Raw genomic sequence first — 20,920 nt, 5'->3', positions numbered from 1 at the left:
GGTTCTATTCACACATTCATCATCTGAACGCTAGTGGTAGGATTGCTTAGGTTTTGTTGAAATTAGCCAACATATTGGAGGTTTAAAGAAAAAACATGAACCAACGGGAGGAGAACCAGGCCAAAAGATAAGAGGCCAAATTAATTTGTTGGTTTTTACTAAAAAACAGCCAATGTGTTTCAGGTGTCAGAAAAAAAACTCCCCCTTCATAAGGGCTTCAGTTAAAAGAAGAACCTTGAGTGGACTAAAAAATAGGGAAGCTAATTGCTGGATCAGAGAGTTACTGGCCAGCAGTATCTACGTGAGCAATCAAGACTTATCTTGATTGCTCACACAGATACTGCTGGCCAGTAGCTCTCCTGGTTCTTCTTTTAACTGAAGCCCCAATGAAGGTTTTTTTTTTTCTGACGTCTAAAACATGTTGGCTGTTTTTTAGTGAAATCCAATAAATGGATTTGGACTCTTTTTTTTCTTTTGCCCTGGTGCTTCTTCCATGTATGCATGTTTTTTCCTGGTAACCTTCAGGATACCCACAGGAGGGTAGCCCTATCTATTGTGAGCAGCCTAACCTGAGCCAGTGAGCTCTACGAATGTTTTTGTCCTCTTTGTATCAAAGCCCAATTCTGGGCAAAGAAAAGAAAAGCTTTCCCATGCAGTGGGGCTTTTACTTGCACTGCATGGGTTAACTGCTTGTTTTGTCCAGGGGCAACCAAAAAGTTTATACTCAGCCGATGCTGTTCCTAAAGTTCTACCATCCAGAGCAGGTCTATGGGAGTGATGACGTCAGGAATAGCCCACCGCACAACACCAAAGGACAGGTTGGTGGGCAGGAGCCTCAGGGACCGGTCTTGTGCTGGGAGGATTGGAGGATTAGGTAAGTATATCTCCCTTCTCCAATCCCCTAGACAATAACAAGCAGTTAACCCTTGCAGGGCGGGCACAGCCCCACTGCAAGGGAAAACTTTTTTTTACCCGAAGTTGGGCTTTAACTGTTTTCAGTCACAAACAGCAACTTTAACCAAGGCAAATTTCTCATTTTTTTACATACTGGGGAATGATATGATCCGCAGACATTTCTTCACAGAAGTCCAAAAAAAACATGGGAAGATTTGCTCCATTCCCTGTAAACAGCAAGTAGAGTTTATTCAGGTCCTATCCTGTTTAATATTTCCACAAGAGGGCATTTGATCAAGTATTTAGGTAGAAAATGTTCTCAGTAGATAATAGTAGCTTAGCTGAAAAGCCTACTATTAGTCCCGGCCATGTCAAACAAGAAAAAGAAGTCAAAAGTATAGATCCACTCCATTCAACCTAAAACAGAGAAAGCTCTTTTTGGGGGGTTGATTTTGAAGCTGCATGTATGGTTTCTCTTAGTTTTGCTGACTCCTCTTTCTCTCTCCTTCCTGTGCTGATCACATGCTCTCACCATCTCTCTCCCTCTTAGGTGAATTTATTCGGGCTCTGTACGAGTCAGAGGAGGACTGCGAGGTTGACCCAATGCGTTGTCCACCTTCTGCCCTGCCCGATCACCAGGCCAATCTCAGGATGTGCTGCGAACTTGCGCTTTGCAAAGTCTTCAACTCCCATTGGTCAGTGTCTGGTCATGTGATGTCATTGCCAGGAAAAGAATGAGACATTATATGTTAGTCATTCTCCATTACATATTACTTATCTCTTCACCCCTCTCCCCTCCCTTCCATTTCCTTTCCACCCCTCTGTGTTCCCATCCTGACTATATTCTTGTTACTGCCACCTCCATAGCTATTCTCCTCCTCTCATTGGTCCTTTATTGCCTTCTCCCTCTGTTTTTTTTTCTGTTTAAAGTGTAACTGTGAGCCATGAAGCAGCCATTTTGTGAAGAGGAACAATATTCTTGATAGTGAGCCTAATGTCTAACTCCTGGCAAAGCTTTACATTTTAGAATGTGGAAGAGTTAGAAACTCCATTAGATTTCTGCTTCTGGAATAAGCAGAAAAACAAAAGCACCCCACCACATGCTTTGTAGGTAAAAAAAATATTTTTTTTTGTCATAGAAGTTCATGGTGACAAGCCAATGTGCTTTAGGGGCTATATGGTGTTTCATCAGGATTCATATTGTGATGAAAATTAGGAACTCAAATGGATTAGTAGAGTAGGGTGACTCCATGGTAAGATCAGGATTCCAAAGCTAGTAGTTAAGCAAAGAGTCCACGTTCCCTATTCTAAACAGCTCTGTAAGCCCTGATGAAGGGGTACCATATAGCTCCCAAATAGACATGAGCAGGATGAAAAAAATGTGTTTTGTTTAGTTTTGGATCGATTTGGTAAGTTGCTAATTTTGTTTTGTTGCATTCGTACTTAAATTTTTTTAGTTTAGTTTTTTTTTCCTTTATTAGTTTTCGACCGGATTTGAATTTTTCCAATGGATTAGAAGTATTCAAATCAAAATTGAATCAAAAATATCAAATGGATCCAAATTCATTGTGAAGATATTGCTGGCTCTATTCTATTTGAAATTCGAATTTCGAAAGGCTACTATATTTTTTCTTTTCTATTCTAATCTATTCTATTTCTTTTTCCTTTTGTATTCTGTTCTTTTCTTTTCTATACTTTTCTTTTCTATTTTATTTTATTCTATTCCATTCTATTCTGCTTTTTTCTATTGTTTTCTATTCTATTTTCTTTCATTCTTTTTTATTCTTTTTGAATTTCGAAAGATGGCTAGATTCTATTTTATTCTTTTCGAAATTCAGAAGACGGCTATATTCTTTCTATTCTGTTTTTTCCATTCTATTATTTTCTACTTTATTCCATTATTTTGTAATATATTCCATTTTAATCTATTCTGTTCTTTTTTTTAAATTCCTTTATGTTCTATTCTATTTTATTATTTTATGTTCTTTTCTTTTCTATTCTCTTCTTTTTGAAATGTGTATAATATAATATATTAATTCTATTATATATTATTTATATATAAACACAGTCTCTGAAGGAAATCAGCAATAGTCAGCAATATGTTTACATTTCAAACTTGTTTCCAAATTTGATTTCCTTTTCAAATACATTTCTAATCTGTTTCGAATTCTGATAATTTGTGTATTTCGGACAAAATTTTGTTTATTTGTTTATTATTTTGGATTCGTTTAAATTTGTTACTATTGTAGTTTGGAAATTTGGATACATCCGAATCTCTGAATAACAAAAATGTTATCTGCATTTCTTTTCAGAACATGTCCACTCCCAAAATATGTTAGATTGTTATCTTGCATATCTGTGATGAAATATATATAAATACTTTTTGGCTCCAAAATATTTGTTTTTGCGCTCTTGTTTTCCTTTGTCTTCTGGATCCTAACCTGAAATGCTGGAAAGGCTGCCCATTAATAGTTAATGTATGCTACAACATAAGACCTTACAATGCACGCATTAATTAGATATAAACCTTGATCCATCTCCTCCTATCCACTCTACTTCACACAGATTTCTTGCTGCCTGTGTATCTGTTTGGGAGATTTCCCTCAATTCATCCCTCAGTGATGTCACATGTTCCAATAATTCATTAGACAACAAAAATGGCTGCTTCTTTAGCAACAGGAACACTTTAAGCATCTACCATATCGCTCATCTAACTGTTTCCTTCCATCCCTTTCAGTGTATTCCCCCGGGAGCTGAAGGAGGTCTTTGCATCATGGAGGATGCGCTGTGCAGAGCGCGGCCGTGAAGACATAGCAGACCGACTCATCAGTGCCTCTCTCTTCCTCCGCTTCCTGTGTCCGGCCATCATGTCCCCCAGCCTCTTCGGCCTGATGCAGGAATACCCTGATGAGCAAACCTCCAGGACCCTCACACTCATCGCTAAGGTCATCCAGAACCTGGCCAACTTCAACTTCAAGTGAGAGTAGGGGCAGCGGGGGGAGTGGCACAGGGACAGAAAGGGGGAAGTGGGACTGTCCTATCACAGGGTGGGGACTTTGACCCTTTTGTATGCAGATTGTCTGAAAGCAAGAATGGTCTTTTTGCCCATAGAAATTAAACTGACTTCTTCATTTAAAGATCAATGTCACCCAAAATTGATAATTCATCACCCACTGACCTCTTATATATCTGAGTGACACCAGTGGGCATATTTTCTGTACAACATTCTGCTCCTCTCACAAGGCCATGATGATGGTGCTACTCTCTTGCAGCTCCCTAATTATCTGCTCTTCAGTGTAGAGACTTCATCATGGAGGGGGCTTAGAGTATAACTCAATGAAATGACAATGGCACCTAGGAATTCTGCTGGAAATCTGGCTCATTCTGCCAGCAGTCATGCACTACTGAATACATAAAATCTGGCACAAGAAAGACGACCGTTTGAAGCTGGTTCCTATGTATAACACTTTCTAGTGGAACACCTTTTATACATGCACCTAGGAAGCTACAAAACTGATATCACAAGAGCCCCTGACAGACATGTTGGATTCATGGCTAAGATGATCTGCAGACAATGTCAAATACTAAGAACACATCATGTGAATTTGATCAGTTTAGGGAAATTTGGTACTATAGCTTGCTATTAGTGAACTCCTTCTGAAAAATGCTGGTTGCTTGGCTGTTATGTTGATCCAGTAGCTTCAGTACTTTCTTAGTCACTGACTTGGATCAGGTAGTATTTCTCAGAAGGAGGACAACAATGCACTTCCGTCAGCAAATTTGACCATAGATGAATTGTAATGAATCTACGCTGTGATAACACATTTGGCTGCTGGCAAACAAAGCTTAATATACCCAGAACTAAAGACTAAGGACCAGGGGCGGACTGACCATTTGGAAACCAGGGCACTGCCCGAGGGCCCGGGGTCAGTATGGGGCCCATGAGATGCCTCTGGTACCTTTTTCATAGGCCTTTTTGAGTTTGAGCAAGGACACACAAGGGCCCCATGATCCCCTATTGCCCGGGGGCCCCATGAGTTGCCAGTCCGCCCCTGCTAAGGACTCATGCACACTGGGCATTTTTACAGCGGCTGTTTTTGGCTTCTGGCATTTGTTTCTAGAGCCAGTAAACTCCCCAGCATGTTATCCTATGTGTCCATGCACACATAGACAGCAATCAGCATTTTTTGGCAGGGGCGCTTTCTGGCTGGAAAAAAACCCAGGACTACTGGGATTCAAGAGGAGTTTTTTAGCTGTAAAAATGCTCTAATGCTGGGAATTGCAGTAAAACGCGTCAAACCGGCATTTTTGAGCATTTTTTGTGCCAAAACGGTACCACAGAAAAACACGGCTAAACGCTAATTGAAAAACACTAAAAATGCATAAAAATGTGACTTTATACAGCTAACGCTACTGGCATTTTTAAAACGCCCAGTGTGCATGATACCTTATAATATCATGAAATGGTGCAGCACCAGTGAATATAACAAAAACATACCAAAAAAACCCAACAACAAATAAGTAAACAGAGTTCAATGTGCCCAACATGAAGTCTCTCTTAAATCAAAGCCCATATAAATTCAGATTAAAAAATATCTTCCACCATCCAGCAGATCCTTGTAGTGTAACAAAAACACCACCTTAATCGAATTCACACTCACCAAACCATAAGATGTAACGGATATAGCAGACACAGCATGTTTCTTAGGCACAAGTCCTCCCCAGGTGTATACACTTCCACCCTGAAATCACTTCCTCTTAGGCAGCAGCCAAAGGCAGCTCCAACTGGAAGAGATAGGTTAAGAGAGCCGCTGACGCGCCAGGATTGTGCAGCGGCATGACGTTAGCACTGAAACTCTGCCCTGAGGACCTCTTGAGACTGTCTTTTTAGATGAAACTAGTTGGGGCAGAGTACCGGTGCTGACGTCACGCCACTGCACGAATCCAAGTCATCAGTTGCTCTCTTACTCTATCTGTTCCAGCAGGAGCTGCCTTTTGCTGCTACCTAAGAAGAGTGATTCCAGAGTGGAAGTGCATACACCTGGGGAGGATTTGTGCCTAAGATGCATGCTGTGTCTGCTGTACCTGTTACAGCTTATGTTTGGTGAGTGTGCATTTGATTAAGGTGGTGGCACTTGATGCTTTTATTACACTACAAGGATCTGCTGGATGGTGGAAGATCTTTTTTATCTAAATATATATGGAATATGATTTAAGAGAGACTACACGTTTGGCCATAGATGGCTCACATTTTGGCTAATTCCTTTCTAAATCAGCCAAACTTCAAGCCATGGATGGTCCTACAAGCACCAGCTGGCTTGACAAAAGTTGATTTAAAAATCAACTGAGCCGGGTGTAAATTATCAGTCAAACAGTGGTTGCATCCTATCAGATGCAGTCACTGTTCGGCAGCATTATTGTATTATGGTGCAAACACTGCCTCAATAGAATAGCCAGCAGTGAAGATTCCTCTATCTACACTGTTTAGTATGGATGAAGGAATCAAATGATTTTCTCTCATTCAACCTACAGACCGAACGAAAGAAAATCAAATGATCTATGTCTAGCCTAAAGGTAATAATCTGATTGTGTGGTAATGTTTCAAAGCGATCCTGTCACTCACTTAAAAAATGGAGCTTAGCATTTCCTGCAATAGAACAGGTATTATTGTCACCTTCCCGGTGGCCCATGCCTCCTGCCATTGCTGCATTCCAACACTGCAGCTTTTGTAAGATTCTTCAACACTCTTAAGGTGGGAATACACAATTAAAAAATCGACCGATCGGTCATCCGATGACTGAGAGGCGTTCGTTCGTTGGTCGAAATCGTGGCCCACATTAGCCAATCTAAGAAAAACGTTTATCGGACAATACGTAGTGTTGATGTCTTTCGTACAAGTGGAAGTGATGCGGTGTGCGTGTGACCTTGTAGCCACGCCCGTCCACCCAGAACGAGCGATATACACAACAATGACCAGCAATGAGTATAATATCGTCTATTACATTCCCTATATACATAAATAGTGATACATAAAATATAATCTGCAGAATTCTGGTTTCATTACCTCATTCGGCCAATCTTTTAACATTTGGATTTTTCAATCGTGTTTACGAAGTTTCCTTGGACATAAACATCCGGGTCATCTTCTGTTTCCGCTCATGCGTGATAGCGCTTTATAGATTTTTTCGTACGACCGTCATACCACCGCATAGAAAATGTGTTCGTATGCGAAACAACAATATTTTTCACTGTTGTTTAATTGGATTTTTTTGTTCACAATATCCTGCTCATCAACGAAGAGAAAATCGTTCGATCAGTGGTTCCGTGATATTTTTCGTACGATTTTCTTATCGTGTGTACTGGGCATAACCATCAATCCTTACCTCACTAAAAGGCACAGCAATGATGTAGGGGGTCGCAGAATGAAACCACAGCGTGCAGTGAGGGGCACAGGCATCTGATATTCCCAAAAGTATTAAATGCTGAAGAGTCTGGTAGCAGCTGCAGCACTAAAATGGAGGAAAGGTTAGACATATGGGCCCCTGAAGTAGTGACTATTACAGCTCTTCCATTGCAGGGGACTTTCAGCTTGATTTTTTAAATGACTGAGAGGGTCACTTTAAAGATATTATTCTTGTGTATAGCTTGTAATAACATGGAAGGGAAAGTATATTAGCTCAACAAATATGCAGCATTGTTCCTGCTTTGTTGTGCTGCACAGTGGTTGTTCCTTGTATTTCCTCTTTCTTTTCATGCAAGTCTAACAGTCAGATGGGACTGATTCAAAAGAATGTGCACTCTATGTGCCTACGTTTCTGGGGTTGATTTACTAAAGACAAGTAGGCAGTGCACTTTGCAATTGCAGCTGCTCCAGAGCTTAGTAAATGAGTTGAAGTTCTGTTGACTTCCATCATCCAATCATGTGCAAGCAAAAAATGCAGTTTTTTTTCCTTGCATGCGATAGGATATTCTCTGCAAAGTAAAGCTTCACTTCATTTACTAAGCTGTGGAGCAACTGCACTTGCAAAGTGCACAGTCTATTTGTCTTTAGTAAATCAACCCCTCTCTTTCCACAGTCGTTGATCAGATATTTTTTTGTAAAGATCAGATAACTGATGGCCTCCTTTCAATCAGTTGCAGGTTTTTACCTGACGACCAACCAATCTAGTGCAGTTTTCAGGCTCCTCACCTGTTCCCGAACCAGCAAATGACAAAATGTTACAAAACTTGACGAGTCTTTGCAACTGGATAACTGAGCTAGCTTTCAAGGAAAATCCTGCACTTATTCCCAGAGAGAACATAGCCTGAGATATGGGTAACATGCAGCTAAATGGGGAAGCCCTTTGAGGCCCATTTAGTTGCAATGCATTATGATAAAACACAGATCTGGTTAGACCCTTTAACCCCTTGGCGCCTACCGGCCCTTTAAGGGTTTCAGAAGCCGGGAGGCGGGTGGGGCTTTTAGGGTCATGTGACCGCTGTGATTCGCTGTCACGGTGGTCACATGATCGGGAAAGGTCCCGATCAAAAGAGGAGATCAGGACCTTTCCGTGAGTACCGGACAAATGTGCTGAGAGCGTGCAGGGCGCGCGCTCTCAGCTCATATTTTTTTTAAATTGCACGCAAATGTGCGGCTGCTCAGCGTCAAGGCCCAGACGCCGGGAGGCCGCACATTTGCGTGCAGCTGGTGCCAAGAGGTTAAGTAAACATAAACACAAGAACAAATTGGGTGCTGGATTTAGATTTTCTAAGGGTCACTGAAGTTTGTTCCTGGGCACACTTGCTCTGGTTGCGCATAACTCCAGGGTCCCCCCTCAGGGAAAATGGAAAGGACCCAGAGTTGCATCCAGACACATGCAATCCAATGAGAGCAGCAAATAAATGTCCAAAGTTCAAGGTAATTTAATGATAAAAATTGATTCATAGCAGAATAGAGCCAACTTGTTTTGGGGACCAAACACACTCCCCCTTCATCATGATTTAAGAATTCTGACTGTGCTTTAAAAGGACTCAGGTGAGCAGATTCCATATCAAACTGCATTGTGATTTACTGCCTGGAAAGTTTCAGGAGGGCGGGTTATGCCAGTGTTAGTGAATGCAGTGAAGGAGCTCCTTGGGTGAAGGGGAGTATGTTTGACCCCAGAAACACGTTGGCTCTTTTCGGCTATGAATGTTTTATCATTTAATTACCTTAGACTCTTAGACATTTGTTTGACATTTGTTTGCTCCCATTGGATTGCATGCGTCTTAACCACTTCAGCCCTAGTGACTTACTCATACGCCGTCTGGTTGATGGGGTTATACCGGGATGATGCCTGAAGTTACAGGCATCATCTTGGTATCCTTTTTTTCAGCTGGTGATGGGTTTTAACCACTTCAATACAGAGCACTTTTACCCCCTTCCTGCCCAGGCTATTTTCAGCTTTCAGCGCTGTCGCACTTTGAAAAACAATTGCGCGGTCATGCAACACTGTACCCATATGAAATTTGTATCATTTTTTCACACAAACAGAGCTTTCTTTTGGTGGTATTTAATCACCACTGACTTTTTTATTTTTTGCTAAATAAAACAAAAAACACCTGAAACTTTTGGGAAAAAAATGCACTTTTCTTAAATAAAATAAAATAAAATGTTGCAAATAAATAACATTTCTTCATAAATTTAGGTCAAAATGTATTCTGCTACATTTCTTTGGTGAAAATAATAATAATAATTGAATTTGTATTTTTTTTTCAAATGTGCATTTTTTTTTTTTATTACATTTTTTCTTTTTTTTTCTATTTTATTTTTCAGCACACTGTTACCAAAGCAATACAATGTTACCATAGTAACATTGAACTACTCTGGGCAAGTGCTCAGGATTTTTTTTTTAACATATTTTTGCTAATACCGATGTATTTCATGGATATTTGCAATCATTGTTACTGAATGAAACTGATTCATTCAGTCTTTTGTTGTGATTATCTGTGATTGGGCAAAGCTAATCATATGATACAGATGGGTTGTAATTGGCCCTCTCTGTATAATGTGACTTCCTTGACCAGTCACAGCTAACAATATAATTGTATACAATGGATGGCATGACAGGAAGCCATCCATTGTATACAATTGACATGGGATCTGCTGTGACTGATCAAAGCGGTCACATGACAGTGGCAACGGGCTGGTGTAGTGATCTGTCATCGGCTGTGTCCTGTGGACAGGTGTTAATATTAAAATGATCCTAGACGCTAATTAGCCCTGGATGGCTTTTACAGGTGGAGAAAGGGGTCCCCCCACCTCCTTACGCCTCCTTCCCAGGATCTCCTGTCCCACCGGGGTGAGGGCTTAGGATTTTCCATCTGCTGACCATAGAGATGACCAAGGACTGGAACGTCACCAATCATCTCTGTGGTTTAGGAAACCAGAAGCAATGGGTATTTTGTCACTTCCAGTTTCAGCTAATGTAAACAGGCCATTACCGGCCTGTGAAAGCATTGGATCAAACCGATCTTGGTTTCGATCTGATGCTTTTGAGGGCAGAGAAGATATCTGGGGTCTACTAGACCCAAGATCTCTCATTAAAGAGTATCTGTCACTGCCTATGCTATCACAAGGGATAATAGAAGAGAATATAGGATTTTAAATAAAATAAATAATAAAAACAAAAAATGTAAAGCGCCCCTGTCCCCCATGCAAAGGGAAAGCATATGTATGTCGTGCACACTTTTATAAATGGTGTTTTGCACCAAATTCGAACATTATAGCAAGAGCAATAATTCTAGCACCAGACCTCCTGTGTAACTCCAAACTGGTAACCTGTAAGGCCTTATAAAGAGTTGCCTATGGAGATTTTTAAGTACCGTAGTTTGACACAGTTCCATGAGCATGCACAATTTTAAAGCGTGACATGTTACGTATCTATTTACTCAGTGTAAACATAGTTTTTTATAATTTTACTGAACAATTCGGTATTATACTGTTTTCATATGCATATGTGCAAATACCGTGTGACGTAAACAATTGCAACACCCACCATTTTATGCTCTAGGGCCTCTAATGAAAAAAAAAAAAAAATAAATATATATATATATATATATATATATATATATATATATATATATATAAAATGTTTGGGGGTTCTAAGTAATTTTCTAACTTACATTTTTACATGTAAGAGAGAAGTGTCAGGATAGGCCCGATGTTGAAGTGGTTAAAGTAAACCTAGCCAATTCAGCGGTCCATTCATTGGCTTTTTGTAACTAATTTTGTGATTTGTTGGTTCAGCAACAGTAGACAACTGCTATTTGGACTATGGTGATGGTCAGCTGAGAACCAGCACCTGATTCAAGAAATGACTGGACTCACTGCAAGAGATATCATATTGTTGATTAGCTATTCTGGGACATAGGTATGCTGGTTGATACATCTCTCCTGCATCCGATATTTTTCTTTATGAAGCTTCACAGTTGATGGCAATATAGGCCAGATAATACCAAGGTAAATCATAACTGATGAGCAGATCAAAGACGGGATACAAATGTATGAAAGTATAGTGATGAATACCTGAACAATTTTACATATGGCAATTCTATAACAGAAATACATTACTGTATACATACACTGTAGGGGATTGCAGGAAACCGGCACCACTTTATGGATGATTAACTAACATTGTGTGCATCAAACTATACTGAGATGTCACTGTCCCCAGGTTCAGCAGTAAGGAAGAGCACATGTCCTTCATGAACGAGTTCCTGGAGACGGAGTTGGCCAATATGCAGAATTTTCTGTATGAGATCTCCAACTTGGACGCGCTTACCAACAGCAGCAACTTCGAGGGCTACATCGACTTGGGGCGAGAGCTGAGTACTCTGCACGCCCTGCTTTGGGAGGTCATCCCCCAGCTCAGTAAGGTCAGTGGAAACTCACTTGTTACAGTGGGTATATAAAAAAATCACGCCCCTTTTAAAATAATCACATTGTGTTGCTTTGCAGCCTGAAATGAAGACAGACTCAGTTTTTGTTTTATCCAGCTATATTTACTCACTCAAAGTCAAAAACAGAATCACTGAGTTGAAAAAAGGATCACCCTCATCCTAAAAATGCCTTGTAAACAATCAACTATGGGTGGCAAGGCACTGTCAAAAGTTCTCCGGAATAAAGTTATGGACAGGCACAAGTCAGGAGAAGGATACAAACAAATTTCATAGGCTTTATCAAAGCCTAGAAGCACAGTGAAGTCTATTATTAAGAAGTGGAAGGTATTTGGTACAACACAGACCCTCCCTGGATCAGGACGTCACTCCAAACTGGATGAAAGGGCCATGAGGAAACTGGTCAGAGAGGCTACCAAGAGGCTTCCAGCAACTGTGAAGAAGTTGCTGAAATTTATGCCTAAGAGTGGTTGTGTGCATGTGACAACAATATCACAAATTCTCCAGAAATGTGGCTTGTATGGGAGGGTTGCAAGAATAAAGCCACTCCTCAAGACACATGCAGGCACCACTGAGCTTTGCCAAAACACACCTTGAAGATTCTGAGGCCACATGGAAAAAGATGTTCTGGTCAGATGAGACTAAAATTGAATGATTTGTAAACGATATGTCTGGCAGAAATCCAATCCACCATCCAAATCCCACCATTCCTACAATAAAGCATGGAGGGGGTAATATCCTGTTATGGGGGGTTTCTCAGCAGCAGGGACTGGAGAACTTGTCAAGATAGAAGGAAAAATGGAGGGGGCAAAATACTGTCAAATTCTTGAGGAAAATCTGCTGTCGTCTGCCAGGTAGTTGCCATTGGGAAGAGGGTTTACCTTCCAATATGATGATGATCCAAAGCACACAGCAATAATGAGCACACAGTGGTTGGAGGAGAGAAACTTGAATGTCCTTGCATGGTCTAGTCAGAGCCCAGACTCAAACCCCTTTGAAAATCTGTGGAATGACTTGAAGACTGCAGTCCACAAACGGTCACTATCAAATTTAACTGAACTTGAGTAGTTCTGCAAAGAAGAGTGGACAAATATTGCAAAGTCTAGATGTGCAAAGTAGAGACATATCCCAACAGACTAAAGGCTGGAATTAAAGCAAAAGGTGGTTCAACATAATACTGACGCATGGGGGAGATCCTTTTCCAACTCAGTGATTCTGTTTTTTATTTTTTTTTTCTGACATGTTGGTGTTATATCTTTTACTTGGATGTTATAAATGCACTATACAATGCACTAGATAAAACAAAAACTGTGTCTGTCTTTATTTTAGGCTGCAAAGCAACAAAATGTGATTATTTTAAAGGGTAGTGATTCTTTTCTATACCCATTGAACTTCCATTACATAACCTCCCTATGGAGGCTTCATATTGTTACAGTGTTCGGTGTCTTGTTAGTACGAAAATGTGTTTTCTTACCTTACATTCTGCCACTTTCTTCCGCAAAATCATAATCTACCCCAAAACTACTCCCCCTCCTGACATATCTGTCCCCAACAGTCTTGCAGTCTGGCCATGCTGATATCCCACTCTCTGCCAGCTGCAATCTCCTCCAATGCTGCCCCTCTACCTTCCCACTATTAGTCCTTTCTCAGTGCCAGTCCCACTAATTCTGCCCTCCAGTCCACTGTTCCTGTGATTTGCCAATTAGGGATGGAGCAAGGTTAAAGTAAACCTATCACCAAGCATAGAGCTTTGTGGGTATTCAGCATTTCACAACTGAAGCAGCATGATTCCAATGTTAGTGGCCAGGTTAGTGTGGAAATGTAATAATAAATTCACTACAATAAGAGCTGCTTTAAAAAGTAACAATTTTTTTTGGGAAAAAATAGCATATAAAAAAAAAATAATATAGGATATGCAATTGCGACACAAGTCATATAGAAAGTGAATGTTATTAAAAATTACTTTTCCTGTGCTAGTCCTGTACTAATGCTAGATCAGGCCTAATTCTGCTAATGCTGCTGTTTTGTGTGAAATTTACCAGTGATCCATTGACACTGCACTTGTTGGGGGTGGCATTGGAGCCAAAGGCAAGTGCTGGCAGGTGATGGGGCTGATCCTGCTAACATTTTTTTTTGTTTGGTACACTATACTATTGCGGAAGCCAGTATAGTTCCGATCTGATCAAAGATACTGATCTGTTCAGACACTATACTAGTAATGGAGGTTTATAGTGTGTCTGTGATAGTGTTGCTGACAATCAAAGGGTTAAATGTGATGGTGGTAGTGTGGAAGGCAATATGACGCTATCTGGGAGGGACACTAACTGACACTATCGCTATCTGACATCACCTGTTACACTAATACAGTGATCAGTAAAAAAATATGTACACTGTACTAATGGCACTGGTGACAGGGCAATGAAAGGATTAACATAGGGGTGATCAGGGGGTTAAAATCTGTTTGTTTTTAGTGTGTGTGTGAGCTGCTTTTACTCACATAATTGATCTCTTCTCTCACTGGAACTGAAAAGGGCTCCAGGAGAGAGGAGAAGGTCGTTTTCTGTGCCTATGGTTTGGTAGAACCGATCAGCAAGTCCAGGCCAAAATCAGTGGCCTGGACCTGATGACTGAAGCATAACCGAGCTGGCGGGAGTGCACATGGGCCCTCTGCCCAGGAGCACAGCTCACGTACTAGGTACGTGATCCAGCGCAGGAGAGCCGCTCTGCCTCAGTTTGCATATGTTTTAATAAGTCTTACCTGTAGATATAGTGAATATCTACTAAAATTGCTCAGTTTAGTAGATATTCATTATGGCTCCAGCCGATGACGTCACTGTACACGCCACACTGAGTAAGCCCTGGGGTGATGTCATCGTAGCCCGGCCATTCATTGGAATAAAGACTGGGTGAAGATGGAAGCTCGGGGAGTGGGGACAGTGCAGCGCTGGAGGGCTGTATCTGACAGGTAAGTCTGCCATAATGTGCTAGTTTGTGGTGCATACTAGCACATTACGACATAACAAATGCAGGGGACCCTTTATAAAAAATACTGAGTTTACTACCACTTTAAACTTCAGTTTTAAATAATAATCTGTGGTATCCAGGAAGAAAACTATACACTGAGCTCCCGACTCTGCATCTGTCTAGAGACGTAGATTAAAGTTTTATTTATAGAAGCGGTTGGTGGTATAATGCAGATTCTTCATCACTGCTACAAACAGGCAAGTCATGGCAAACCTAAAGCTGCATATATTTTATTGTGTTGTGAAGGGCAGCGTGAAAGTCACTAATGGAATGTTCCCTGCACACTGCTGTGCAACATCTTGGCACCAAAGGAATAAAAGATAATAAATACAATTTACAGTATATCACAATAGATGCTTTAAGAAGTGTAAGCGAAGGCAACATTTTTTTTCCATTTGTGATTTGGGTAGAGTGGGAGCGGGATGAACCCAGTCAGGTTTTTATTGCTTTTTGTGTTTCCCCTGAGGAGATTCACCCTCTTTATTTATCTTTGTGACTACTGTCTCTACCATGGAAAAGGATGGGAAGTCCCAAATTTTGAGAATGTCACCAGAACAATAGATGAGGGCCTTCATTTGGAACACCTATTCCTACGACATCCCTTTTGAGACTGGAAATTTCCTCTCATTTCCTGTTGTATGTCTGAGATGGGAATTGATCTCCCCAGCGGGACACAGAAAGCAAAAAAAAAAAAATCTACTATGGGTTTTAAACCTTTTCTTCTCTATCTAAAGCTAAAAGAAAGCGTTTTGGCTATATACACACATTTGAATGAAGTAAAACACAAAAATGGAATGGAGAAAGTAATGTTTCCATTTACATCAACTGGTATCTGTTTTATTTTGCCATCCTATTTCTGATACAGGATGCTCTTATAAAGCTGGGGCCCCTCCCTCGCCTTCTCAACGACATCAGCCTAGCGCTCAGGAACCCCCACATCCAGCGACAACCAAGTCATCAAGAACGATTACCACCTCCCAAACCCGTCGTATTAAGGGGACCGTCTGCGGAGCTTCAGGGCTACCTGGCACGAGACCTCAACAGGTATGTACAGTGTGCTTATGCATGTGTGCATGTTGAAGGAGCAATTCATGTGGGCCTTAATGCATAATGTGATCCAGAGCCACACAATATGTGCACATGTACACTCACCAGCCAGTTTATTAGGTACACCTTGCTAGGGGAAAGAAAATCTCCCCCACACCATTACACCACCACCAGCCTGAACCATTGATACAAGGCAGGATGGATCCATGCTTTCACGTTGTTTATGCCAAATTCTGACCCTATCATCTGAATGTCACAGCAACCAGTCTGTCCATTCACCTCTGACTTTTGACATCAACAAGGCATTTTCGTCCACACAACCGCCGCTCACTGATTATTTTCTCTTTTTCGGACCATTCTCTGTAAACCCTAGAGATGGTTGTGCGTGAAAATACCAGTAGATCAGCAGTTTTATAAATTCTCAGACCAGCCCATTTGGCACCAACAACCAAGCCATGTACAAAGTCACTTAAATCTCCTTTCTTCCCCATTCTGATGCTCAGTTTGAACTTTAGCAAGTCACCTTCACCACATCTACATGCTTAAATGCATCGAGTTGGTGCCATATCATTGGCTGCTTAGCAGTTTGTGTTACCAAGCAATTGAATAGGTGTACCTAATACAGTGGCTGGTCAGTGTACATATTAATGTCAACTATATGTACAGGTTTCTTGCAAAGCATAAGAAAGAAGTTGTTTAACCCCTTGCTCTCCTGAGGATTTACCCCCTTCCTGACCAGGCCATTTTTTGCGTTATTGCCTTACTTTAACTGACAATTGCGCGGTCATGCAGTGCTGCACCCAAATTAAATTTCTGTCCTTTTTTCCCACAAATTGAGCTTTCTTTTGGTGGTATTTGATCGCCTGTGCGGTTTTTATTTTTTCGCTATTAAAAAAAAAAAGACTGACAATTTTGAGAAAAAAACAATATTTTTTACTTTTTGCTATTAAATATGTCTAGTAAAAAAATTAAAAAAATACAATTTCATCATAAATTTATGCCAAAGTGTACTCTGCGACATGTCTTTGCTAAAAAAATATCCCAATACGTGTAAATTAATTGGTTTACGTGAAAGTTATAGTTTCTACAAATGGCGGTATTTTTGATTTTTACTAGTAATGGCAGTGATCAGCGACTTATAGTGGGACTGCGGCAGACATTCTGACTTTGGGGGGGAACTGACTTGGTGTCGCTGACATTACCAGTGACACCAATACAGTGATCAGTACTAACAAAAAAAGCACTGACACTGTACTAATGGTACTGGGCAGGCAGGGGGTAACAATGAGGGGCAATCAAAGGGTTAACTGTGTGCTGAGAATGTTTAACTAGGGGGCAGGACAGTCCTCCTCCCCGTCATTTATCGTCAGAAATCAATGGGTGCTGGCGAGTAATTACTGGCTGGGGCCCGGTGATTGAGAGCTGCAGCTGCGAACGGCAGCTCCGTATATATATATATATATATATATATATATATATGATTTTGTGCACCCGTGCCGCCCTGTAGCAGTATTTCTGCTATAGGATGGACGGGAAGTGGTTAATAAGTGGTGGATGAAGCAGTCAAGTTGCAATAGCTTTTCAGTAAATGTTGGACTTAGATATCAAGTCAAAAACGTGCTGGACAAAGCAATCAAGTCACTCTTGTTATGCTGTAATTATGGAGCATCTGAAGTAATTTTGTGATAGTTACAGTACACTGTTCTGGTGTACATGGTTGCGGAGAGAGACAATTCCACTATTTCACTGGCATTCCTGGCTTTTTCAAGGGGTCCTTAAATTTACATATTCTTAACAAGCAGTTTTAAACAAGCCTGACCGCTCTGTGAAGTTATTTTGTTGTTAAAAATCCCCAAAGCTCACAACAAAGTTGAGTTTCAGTCAGTTAAACAACTTATAAATATCTGCTATGTGTTTTAGAAAAAACAAAGATTTTAGTGTCTGTGTTGTGAACTTTGAGGATGAATTTCTCCATGTTGTACATAGCTATAGAAGTGAGTGAGGGTTTGTTTTAGAGTACTTTTACTACTGGTTCAGAATATATAAGTACTTTAGTGTTCATGATCTGGGCACAGGTTCAATTTAAACCAGTTTTAGGGTGGAACATGTAACAAGTCTCGACAGCCTTAGCGGCTGTTGGTTTGCAGTTTCCAATGAACTACCACGGCGCTGTGGAGCACCGTGGTAGTTCATTGAAGCTTCCTGTCAGCATATCTGTTTGCTCGTACATCCCGTACAGCAAGCAGATATGGTCCCCGGTGCAATGCTTTCCTGTAGACAAAAATAATAAATACCCATTTTTTTAACTGCAAAAAAATTTGCATTTACTATTTTGTCTAAAAGGTGAACTTATCCTTTAAGGCAGTTATTCTCAACCTTCCTAATGTCGCGACCCTTTAATACAGTTCCTCATGTTGCTGTGACCTCCAACCATAAAATTATTGCAAAACGGTCGATCATTTTGCACCATGGTCAATCGACTGAAAGAATTTCATGGGAATGGAAGTTAATCTGATTGCCAATTCTATCTGATAGTAAAATTGAAGTGTGTATAGCCAGTATCCCCCCCTCCCCCCCAGGGATATCAGCCCTCTCCCACACCAAGTCGTCTGTCCTGAGGCTCCTTTTATGACCCCGGAAAGCTTGGGATTGCTGGCCGCTGTGTACTTCCCTCTAGCGGGCCGGGTGCCCCAGTGCCAGCCTTCGTACTGTGAGGAGAAGCCTCCGTGGGAGGTGAGCGGCTGTAGGGCGCACGCTCTGCGGGTAACCAGATCCCCCCTCCCCGGAGACAAAGGGGGGCCCGGCTCACATCTATATAGCTGTTGTGAGCAGCTGCCCACCCGGAGAAACATGCAGCAGGTGCAAGGGCAGCCAATGGGTGGCAGCGGGGCACCTCCGACCCACCCCTTGCAGGGGAGGACCCTTCAGCCCGGCCGGCCGCTCATAACGCACAGGGAAGAGGGAGTGAGCCAGTCAGTGTGCTGGTGTTAGTTCAGCGTGAGAGGCTTGCAGAAAGCCGGGAGTGTGGGACACCCTGCCAAGCCCCTCCGGCCGCCCTCACCACTACCTCATAGAGTGTCTGCATGCGGGCGGACTCGACTGGAGACAGATAGAGGAGCGGTGTCTCGGTTCCTAAGACCATCGGAAATATGTGTTTTCCGATGGTCTTAGGCGACCCCTGTGAAAGGGTCGTTCGACCCCCAAAGGGGTCGTGATCCACAGGTTGAGAACCGCTGCTTTAAGGTAAACTCCAGCCAGAACTCCTTTTTTAGCATTGGATGGAGTATTTGTTGCTGTTCCTACTTCAATCATGAATATTTCCTTTTACTTCCTATTCCATTGACACAACAAAAAGTGTAATCTTTCCAAAATCAGTGGAAATTGAACCTTTGATAGTTGTCACCAGCACAATTATCTCCTTTGGGAAATCTCCCCTTACCTCCTGCTCTGCTGCCCCTGCTCTTAATATTTCCACCCACTTTATGTCTGCCAGGAAACATCAGTAAAAAACTGTCAGTTTCTAACCCTTTCACACTAAAAAAAACCTAATCTTAACTATTTTGTAACTGAATTCATGTAAATTATTTTATATTACATATCCTTTTTAATAGCAAATGTTTGTTTTGGTCCTCCTAGACCTAGAATGTGGATTTTTATCATAAAGTATATTGTGAGACAGAATGGCCAAGGAGGTGACATGAGACAGTTCTACACAGTAGCAGGTGTGATCCAAAGCTGCAGATAACAATATTAAATAGATTTTTGGCCTATAGCGCTCTCTCTCTCTTTCTCTCTCTCCATGTATATATATATTTACAGTGCATTCATAAAGTATTCCCACCTCCTTCACTTTTTTCAATGTTGTTATGCTGCAGCCTGATACCACAGTTGTTTACATTCATTTTTTTTCCGTTAATCTACACTCAGTACCCCATAATGACAAAGTGAAGACAAATTTTAAGAAATGTCTGTGTAAAGTGTTCAGACCCTTTACTCAGTACTTTGTTGAAGCACATTTGGCGGCAACTACACCCTCGAGTTTTGGGTATGATGTGACAAGCTTTGCACACCTGGATTGGGGGATTTTCTGTTGTTCTTTGCAAATTCTCTCTAGCTCAGTCAGGTTGGAAGGGGACCATCAGTGGGCAGTCATTTTCAGGTTTCTTCAGAGATGTTCAATAGGGTTTAAGTCAGGGCTCTGGATGATCAACTCTACGACATTCACAGAGTTGTCCCTAAGCCACACCTGTGTTGTCTTGGTTGTGTGCTTAGGATCGTTGTCACGTTTGAAGGTAAACCTTCAGCCCAGTCTGAGGTCCTGAACGCTGTGGAACAGGTTTTCATTGATGATATCTCTGTACTTTGCAAACAAACAAAGAATTTCCCAGCAACACTTACCAGCCAGTCTGCAAAACAACCAATTTGGCCCTGTCTAACAGTTTGCGTCAAGGGTTCTTTGTATACTGTGTACATATATCACTGGATAGGTTAAGGGCAGGTGTGCCTGGAGGAGCTCATCCCTCCTTAAAGGAACAGGGACGCATGTGACGCCTAGCTATACCTAAATGACAGCAAAGGCATCCAGTGCGTCCCTGCATCCAAATTAGCCAACTACACAAAAAATAGCAACCACCCCAACCAATAACCAGCCTTAGCAGTAAGGTGCACATGGAAGGGCAATGCACATCACAAACAAACAAGGGATTTCCTAGCAACACTTACCAGCCAACCTGCAAAACAGCCGATTTGGTCCTGTCTAACAATTTGCGTTAAAACCAGAGGATTTTGTTTGCACACATTTGCAAATACATGCGTAAACCACAATCCTGCATTAAGGATCCTCTGTATACTATGGACCTAACTCTAAAATTTCCATAGCCTTCTTAATAAGGCCAAATTGCTTGTTTTGCAGGCTGGCTGGTAAGTGTTGGCATAATGTTTCCACCTCCGTGCTTGACTGTAGGGATGGTGTTCTTAGGATCATAGTCAGCATTTTTCTTCTTTCAAACACAAGTTAATGCCAAAGAGTTCAATTTTG

General features: G+C 41.3%; 1 protein-coding gene across 13 annotated transcripts in view; it reads left to right on the top strand.

Moving 5' to 3' along the window:
- The window catches only part of SYNGAP1 (synaptic Ras GTPase activating protein 1), a 470,644-nt gene that overhangs the window by 359,621 nt on the left and 90,103 nt on the right, over positions 1 to 20,920 (top strand). For all 13 annotated transcript variants that reach the window (XM_089656453.1, XM_089656452.1, XM_089656448.1 and 10 more), the window contains 4 exons: positions 1,445 to 1,589; positions 3,632 to 3,871; positions 11,589 to 11,790; positions 15,701 to 15,879. In XM_089656453.1, coding sequence (XP_089512579.1) covers positions 1,445 to 1,589; positions 3,632 to 3,871; positions 11,589 to 11,790; positions 15,701 to 15,879 — 766 coding nt within the window. The remainder of the gene's footprint in view (positions 1 to 1,444; positions 1,590 to 3,631; positions 3,872 to 11,588; positions 11,791 to 15,700; positions 15,880 to 20,920) is intronic.

Source organism: Staurois parvus, unplaced genomic scaffold (genome assembly GCF_062004578.1).
Source record: "Staurois parvus isolate SC_StPar_1 unplaced genomic scaffold, SC_StPar_1.0 ptg000906l, whole genome shotgun sequence".
NCBI lineage: Eukaryota > Metazoa > Chordata > Amphibia > Anura > Ranidae > Staurois > Staurois parvus.
The sequence above is the reverse complement of the archived record's forward strand: the minus strand, read 5'-3'. Positions and strand labels throughout refer to the sequence as shown.